At 41.1% G+C, this 8,449-nt stretch overlaps 1 protein-coding gene across 1 annotated transcript; it reads left to right on the top strand.

The window, feature by feature from the left end:
* The first annotated feature begins 3,671 nt into the window (after window positions 1–3,671).
* LOC109211081 (uncharacterized protein K02A2.6-like) lies at window positions 3,672–4,971 on the top strand. The gene is made up of 3 exons (XM_019374582.1): window positions 3,672–3,747; window positions 3,865–3,980; window positions 4,429–4,971. Exons 1-3 carry the CDS (start codon window positions 3,672–3,674, stop codon window positions 4,969–4,971), a joined length of 735 nt encoding a protein of 244 aa, XP_019230127.1.
* The last annotated feature ends 3,478 nt before the right edge of the window (window positions 4,972–8,449 follow it).

The raw sequence follows: 8,449 nt of genomic DNA, 5'->3' as shown, positions 1-8,449 counted from the left end.
CGACACGGTGATGCCAAGCAGGCTACGGTTGGAGATGATGGAGTCTTGAGGATGCAGGGTCGTGTTTGTGTGCCTAATATGGATGGGCTTCGTGAGTTGATTCTAGAGGAGGCCCACAGTTCCCGATATTCTATTCATCCCAGCGCCGCTAAGATGTATCAGGACTTGCGGCAACATTATTGGTGGAGGAGGATGAAGAAGGATATTGTTGCATATGTAGCTCGGTGTTTAAATTGTCAGCAAGTAAAGTATGAGCATCAGAGACCTGGTGGTTTGCTTCAGAAGATTGAGATTCCTGAGTGGAAGTGGGAGCGTATCACTATGGATTTCGTTGTTGGACTCCCACGAACACAGAGGAAGTTCGACGTTGTTTGGATTATAGTGGATAGACTGACTAAGTCAGCGCATTTCATTCCTGTGGCAGTTTCCTATTCTTCGGAGCGGTTGGCAGAGATTTATATCCGTGAGATCGTTCGTCTCTGTGGTGTGCCCGTGTCTATTCTGATCGAGGTACGCAGTTCACCTCGCATTTCTGGAGGGCAGTACAGTGTGAGTTGGGTACGCGGGTTGAGTTGAGCACAACATTGCATCCTCAAACTGACCGATAGTCCGAGCGTACTATTCAGATTTTGGGATCAGTTCTTGCCGTTAGCGGAGTTTGCTTACAACAACAGCTATCAGTCGAGCTTCTAGATGGCCCCCTATGAGGCATTATATGGTAGATGGTGTTGATTGCCGGTTGGGTGGTTTGAGCTGGGGGAGGCTCGATTGTTGGGTACCGATTTGGTACAGGATGCCTTGGATAAGGTTAAGATCATTCAGGATAGACTTCGTACAGCTCAGTCCAAGAAAAAGAGTTATGCCGATCGTAAGGTTTGTGATGTGGCTTTCATGGTTGGAGAGAGAGTGTTGCTTCGGGTGTAACCCATGAAGGGTGTAACGATATTTGGGAAGAAGGGCAAGTTAAGCCCTAGGTTCATCGGGACTTTTGAGATTCTTGATCGAGTGGGAGAGGTGGCCTGCAGACTTGCGTTACCACCGAGCTTATCACTGGTGCATCTAGTATTTCATGTGTCCATGCTTCGGAAGTATCACAGCGATCCATCCCACGTGTTAGATTTCAGCACCGTCCAGCTGGACAAGGATTTGACCCACGAGGAGGAGCCGGTAGCTATTCTAGACCGGCAGGTTCGTCAGTTGAGATAGAAGATTTATCTTTTGGTTCGAGTGCAGTGGAGAGGTCAGCCTGTTGAGGCATCTACCTGGGAGTCTGACTCCGATATGTGAAGCAGATATCCCCATCTTTTCCCTAGCTCAGGTACTTTTCTATGTCCGTTCGAGGACGAACGGTTATTTTAGAGGTGGAGAATGTGATGACCCGAAAGGTCATCTTGTATTTTAGAATCCAATTCGAGGTTCCGAGGCCTTCAAAACCTTATTTTATTTCTCCTTGATTTGCGTGCGCAGTTCGGGCGCGTTTCCGAAAAGCCTTTATGTGGAAATTTGAGAAAATAATAAGTTTTGCCTTTAAAAGGTTATTTTAGTTGACTTTGGTCAACATTTTGAGTAAACAGACCTGGACCCGTGTTTTGATGGTCCTGGAGGGTCCGTAGTAAAATATGGGACCTGGGCGTATGCTCGGAATCGAATTCGGAGGTCCCTAACCCGAGTAATGAATTTTTGTTAAAAATTGTTAAACTGAAAATGTAAGGATTTAAAGAAATTGAATAATGTTTGATCTCGTTGGTATCGGGCCCGTATTTTGGTTTCTGAGCCCGGTACAGGTTTAATTTAATATTTAAGTCATGTCTGTGAAATTCGGTGAAAAACGGAGTTTATTTGATGTGATTCGGACGTCCGGTTGTGAAAGTAGGAATTTCAAGTGTTCTTAAGAATTTCATGTGTTTTGGTGTTAAATCCGTAGTTATAGATGATATTTTGGCGATTTGATCGCACGAGCAAGTTCGTATGATGTTTTAAGACTTGTGTGCATGATTGGTTTGGAGCCCTGAGGGCTCGGGTGAGTTTTAGATAGGCTACGTAGTGTTTTGGAACTTAGGAAAATTTGCTGGTATGACTAAACCTGTTGCTGGCCTCTGATCTCGCAATTGCGAGATCAGGCATCGCAATTGCGAACCCTGCAGGTTCCGCATTTCCGAGGCTTTCATCGCAATTGCGACCATAAGCTAGGCCATGACAGTCTTGGCAATTGCGAGGACTTCTTCGCATTTGCAAAGTAAAACTGGGTAGGGCAGTGATCGCAAATGCGATCATTTTGTTGCATTTGCGGAGGTTCTGGTTCGGAATTGCGAGGTAGTTCCTAAGGCTTAAATTGAATTGTTTGGTTTGTAATTGCTAGATTCTATTGGCTCGGAGGCTAGTGTGAAGGGAAAAGCAGTGATTGAGCTTTGAGTTTGGCCGTGGTAGCGAGGTAAGTGTTGTGGCTAACCTTAGCTTGAGAGATTAGGTATTGTTGTCTATTTGCTATGTGTTTGGTTATTGTCGGGTCATAGCATGCGAGTGAGTCTTATTATTGTGATTGTTGTATTCTTTATTCGTATTGTTCATGCTTAAACTGGTTATTCTTCATGTTGAGCAATTCTTATCTTGTTTCCTGGAATTGGATATTGGTTGAGTATTGACTCAAAGTTGAGATTGATGTTGTGAAACTAAGGATTGAAATGGGCTTGTTGTTAATAATTCCATTGCCCGGTTGTTATTGTTTTGTTGTTTAGGTGAGGAAGAGTGTAAATCACGAAGGGTAATGCCGTGCCATTACATATTCATTATCATGTGAGAAAGAGTGCAAAGCACGAAGGGTGATGCCATGCCATTTCATATTCATTATCATGCGAGGAAGAGTGTAAAGCACGAAGGGTGATGCCGTGCCATTTCATATTCATTATCATGTGAGGAAGAGTGTAAAGCACGAAGGGTGATGCCGTGCCATTTTTATATTCATTTTAATTGTTTCTTCTATTTGTTTTGGTAAGGATGAGAGTAAAAGCACGAAGGGTGATGCCGTGCACTTGTTTGCTGTGTTTCTGTACTGTTCTATTCTCATGACCTCGTACTCCCCTCAGCATGTTTTTCCCCTCCCATTATTATGTGTTTAATTTCTATTGTTTGTTAGTATGCCCGTATATTGCTTAACTGCATAGGTTTATATATGTGTCATGTCCTAGCCTCCTCACAACTTCGCCGAGGTTAGGCTCGGCACTTACTAGTACATGGGGTCGGTTGTACTGATACTGCACTCTACACTTTTTGTACAGATTTTGGTACCGGACCGTGCTGACCCGAGTGAGCTGCTGCCTTCATTCCAATAGGAGACTTAAGGTAGATCTGCCGGCGTTCGCAGATCCTGGAGTCCCCTTCCAGTTATCCTAGTTTCCTGTTTCTTTTAGATTCGAGAACAGTTGTATTTTCTTTTAGCCAATACTTTTAGTGACTCTTAGAAGTTTGTGGATTGTGACACCAGATTTTGGGTAGTCGTGTATTAGTCCTTGGATTATTATGAAAATTCCGCACTCTTTTAATCTGCTTTGGTTTAATTGTTGCTATTTATTGAACTGGTTAGTGGTTAGCGTATTAAATCTCTATCTGTTGGCTTGCCCAGTATTCTGAAAAGTTAGGCGCCATCACGATCCCGAGGGTGGGAAATCCAAGCCATGACAAAAGGAATAGAAGTTGATAAGGCTAAAATTGATCTTATAGCAGGATTATCCACTCTCACCACTGTTAAAGGTATTAGAAGTTTCTTAGGGCATGCGGGTTTTTACAGAATGTTAATAAAAGACTTTTCAAAATTTTCAAAACCTCTGACTAACCTACTGATGAAAGATGTGAAGTTTGAATTTTCAGATTATTGCAGAAAAGCATTTGAGTTTCTCAAAGAACAATTGACTAATGCTCCAATTGTTGTCTCTCCTGATTGGAGCCAGCCATTTGAAATAATGTGTGATGCAAGTGATATAGCAGTAGGAGCGACATTGGGACAAAAGAAAAATAAGATCTTTAGACCCATATACTATGCCAGCAGAACCCTCAATGAAGCTCAATTGAATTATGCAACAACCGAGAAATAGTTACTGGCAGTAGTATTTGCGTTTGACAAATTTCGTTCTTATTTGATTGGAACGAAGGTTACAGTGTTCACCGATCATGCAGCCTTAAAGTATCTATTAACAAAGAAAGACGCTAGACCTAGATTGCTAAGATGGATACTCCTTTTGCAAGAATTTGATCTCGAAATAAAAGATAGAAAAGGTTGAGAAAATCAAGTAGCTGATCATTTGTCGCGCTTAGAGAATCCTCCTACTGAAATACTAGATATCCAAGAGGAATTTCCTGATGAGCATATCTTTTCAGTCGCGACGGTTGTAAGTAAACCCCCTTGGTTTGCTGATATTGCCAATTATTTAGCAGGAGGATGACATAATCAGGAGATGTGTACCTGAAACAGAAATGAAAAATATTTTAAGTTATTGCCATGATGGAGCTGTAGGAGGACATTACGGAGGAAGAAGGACGGCAGCTAAAGCACTTGAAATTGGTTTTTTCTGGCCTACTTTGTTCAAAGATGCAAAAATTTGTGTTGCCTCTTGTGACAAATGTCAAAGAACCGGTAACATTTCAAAAAGGTATGAGATGCATCTTAACTCTATTGTTGTGTGTGAATTATTTGATGTTTGGGGCATTGACTTCATGGGTCCTTGTCCTCCTTCAAATGGTTACGAATATATTTTGGTAGCTGTTGATTACGTCTCAAAATGTGTAGAAGCAATTGCTACTAAAAAAAATAATGCTCGAGTTGTTTGCGATTTTCTCAAGAAAAATATCTTTTCTAGCTTTAGAACTCCACGAATTATAATAAGTGATCAAGGAACTCATTTTATAAATAGACAATTTGCTAGTTTATTGTCAAGATATGGAGTTACTCATAAAACAGGAACTCCATATCATGCTTAAACAAGTGGACAAGTAGAAGTATCCAACAGAGAATTAAAAAGAATTTTAGAAAAAACTGTTGGCTCTTCTCGAAAAGACTGGTCTCTAAAATTAGATGACACTTTGTGGGCTTACAGAACTGCTTTCAAAACTCCAATAGGCACATCTCCTTATAGACTAGTTTTTGGAAAATATTGTCATTTACCTGTAGAGTTAGAGCATAAAGCATATTGGGCAATAAAATTATTATATTTAAACTTGCCAGATGCAGGGAAAAATCATCTATGTAACTTGACGAGTTAGAAGAGTTTAGACTTACAGCTTATGAAAATGCTAAATTATACAAAAAAAAGACAAAAAAATGGCATGACAAGCTCATTCGCCATAAAGAATTTAAGATCAAAGATCATGTTCAGTTGTACAATAGTCGGTTGAGATTATTCCCGGAAAAGTTTAAATCACGCTGGACAGGGCCATTCACTGTAATAGAAGTTACCAATTATGGTGCCATTGAAATACAACATATAAACGGGGGAGAAAAATTCAAGGTAAATGGTCATCGATTCAAGCCTTATGTTACTAGGATATTTGACAAACATGTTTCAACAATCTTTCTTGCTTAGAAAATAATAATGAGTCGAGCTGACGACATTAAACTCAGAACTACTATCTCTTTTTTTCTTTTCTTAAGGTGATGTTAATATTTTAAAAAAAACACATAAATATATTTTATTATATGAATATATGTATATATGTATGTATGTGTGTGTATCTGTGTGGTAATTACATAATATGTATTTACAAATGTAACGACCTGACTGGTCGTTTTGCTTTCTAGAATCTCGTTTCCCTAAATAAGACTTCCCGTACTTGCTTTAACTGATTTATGACTTGCGGGGATGGTTGGTTTGGGATTTGGAAGAGTTTAGGTTGAAATCGGAACACTTGGTTCCTTAAGTTTGGCTTAAAAGGCCAAGTTTGACTTCGGTCAATATTTTGAGTAAACGACCTCGGAATCCAGTTTTGAAGGTTCCAACAGGTTCGTATGATGATTTCGGACTTGGGCGTATGTCCGGATCGGATTTTAGATGACCCGGGAGTGTTTTGGCACCTATTAGTGAAAGTTGATTCCTTAAGGATTTTGAAGTTCTTAAATATTTGGTTTGGAGCGGGTTTTCGTGTTATCGAGGTCCGAACGGAATTCCGAGACCGGGAGTAGTACGTAAAATTTGGTGTCAATCATAAGTTTGATTCAATTGGTTTTAGGGGGTGATTCTTAGATTTAGCATTGTTTCGGGCGTTCCTAGGGTTCGAGCAAGTCCGTTTTATGATTTCAAACTTGTCGGTATGTTCGGGCAGGGCCCGGGGCCCCGGAGCGTCAATCGGACGAGGCTCGAGTTGAGTTAGGAAACTTTGGAAGGAGCTGAAGCTCCAGGTTGCTGTCATAACCGCACCTGCAGTCGGATAGCAGCAGGTGCGAGACCACAGAAGCGGTCGATCCTTCGCAGGTGCGGCAAAGGGGAGGATCCCAGGAATCGCAGATGCGGCTCCTCTTCCGTAAGAGCGGAACCGCAGGAGTGGCCCCCAGACCGCAGAAGCGGTACCAGCAAGCCCGGTCCAATTCCGCAGATGCGGACCTTCCCTCGCAGAAGCGAGACTGCAGATGTGGTCCTTTAACCACAGGTGCGGAAATCGTAGAAGGCAGTGCCTTCATTTAATACGGGAAATGTGTCATTTTTGACACATTTCATTCAATTCTTGGGCGATTTGGGAGCTTCCAAAGAGGGGATTTCGGCCTAGCATTGTGAGGTAAGTTATTTCTACATAATGTGAGTTTAATACATAGTTTAGGGGTAGATTACACCTTGTAAATTGGTGAAAATTGTGGGTTTAGAGTAAAACCTAGGGTTTTGATAAAAACAAGATTTTACCACAAAATTTGTTATGGAATGAAGTAAAAATCATATATTCTTGATCCTTAGGTTATGGGCAACAACTTCCCTCGAGAATTTCCGGAATCCGGGCACGTGGGCCCGGGGGATGGATTTTAGGAAACTTGTATTTAGGGTTGGGAAATTACTTTAATAGTTAGAATATGAACTCTTGAGCTTGTATTGACTAGTTCTTACCCCGTTTGATTAGTTTTGGATCGTTCGGCTCCGAATTGACGATTTGAGCGCGTTCTTGATATTGGAAATAATCTTTGGAGCAAGGTAAGTCTCCTTTCTAACCTTGTAAGAGGGAATTGTCCCCATAGGAGAAATAATTAAATATTTGCCACTAAATGCGGGGGCTACGTACGCACGAGGTGACGAGAGTCCTTGCGTAGCTACTATTATGCTTAAGTTCGGGTAGTTTAAGACCCAAGAGCATGCCTTACTTGCCGTATTTTTAACTTTATTGTTAATTTGAATTGCGCAAATCATATCAAACTTGGCAAATGAATTTCTAAAAAGTAAACATCATTTTCTTGACCGTTAAAGAGAAGTTCGACATTATCTTGGATAACTGTTTTCCTGACCAATTATTGATTGACTGCTTGATATGTTTATCTGTGTATGACCGTGTTGCATGTATGATTCGCGAGCGGGGTAATAGATGCATCTACGGTTCGCGCCGTTCGACCCTCCGGCAGTGCACATTTTATTTTATGTTAGATCAGGCCGTACGACCTCGGCATTATTTGCGCATGCTATTTGCCTGGTGCTTTCTGTGATTTGAACTGTTTAAAATGCCTTGAAATATTGATTGTTAACTGAAATGTTATCGATGAAAGAGCCTGTTATCAACGGTTATTTATTTAGGACATCCATGCTTAGCGTAACACTTAAATTATATCATTATTGACCCTAGTAAGTGTCAAGTCGACCCCTCGTCACAAGTTAGACTGGATACTACTGGGTACATATTGTTTATGTACTCATACTACGCTTTTGTACTTAAATGTACAGGATCTGAGGCAGCTGCATCTAGCTACTGGTCCGACGCACGTTCCTGATACTTGACCGGGATTCCACGGTGAGCTTCCACTTCTGAGCAGTTCAGCAGCTTGCTGTAGTCTCTTCTTTTGTTGTTGCTGTCCATTCTGTTTCAGGCAGTAGGATAGATGTATTCTTCTGTACATTCTACTAGTTGCCCTAGGACTTGTGACACTAGTTCCTAGCACACACATTGTAGACCATTATTTTAGGATTGTATTTCTATTATTATAACTTGTCCATTATCGACTGTTTACAAGTTTAAGATTACTAAATGTTGGGACTTGTCCCGGTAAAATAAATGAGCACTCACTAGTTGTATAGGGTTGGCTTGCCTAACCATGGAGTTGGGCGCCATCACGACCTATAATGGAATTTGGGTCGTGACAACATGGTTTCAGAGCACTAGGTTCTCGTAGGTCTCACATGTCATGGGAAAACCTAATAGAGTCTTGTGGATCGGTACGGAGACGTCTGTATTTATCTTCGAGAGGCTATAGGGTGTTAGGAAACTACTCTTT

This window comes from Nicotiana attenuata, unplaced genomic scaffold (assembly GCF_001879085.1).
Source record: "Nicotiana attenuata strain UT unplaced genomic scaffold, NIATTr2, whole genome shotgun sequence".
Taxonomy (NCBI): domain Eukaryota; kingdom Viridiplantae; phylum Streptophyta; class Magnoliopsida; order Solanales; family Solanaceae; genus Nicotiana; species Nicotiana attenuata.
This window is presented reverse-complemented; position numbering and strand designations above follow the sequence as displayed.

Bases quoted from the DNA above. Each gene is read 5' to 3' on its own strand.
- LOC109211081 (XM_019374582.1), top strand. From the start codon at position 3,672: ATGACAAAAGGAATAGAAGTTGATAAGGCTAAAATTGATCTTATAGCA. The intron at 3,748-3,864 runs GTATTAGAAGTT...TTGAATTTTCAG, and splicing joins CACTCTCACCACTGTTAAAG to ATTATTGCAGAAAAGCATTT. The intron at 3,981-4,428 runs GTAGGAGCGACA...ATTATTTAGCAG, and splicing joins GTGATGCAAGTGATATAGCA to GAGGATGACATAATCAGGAG.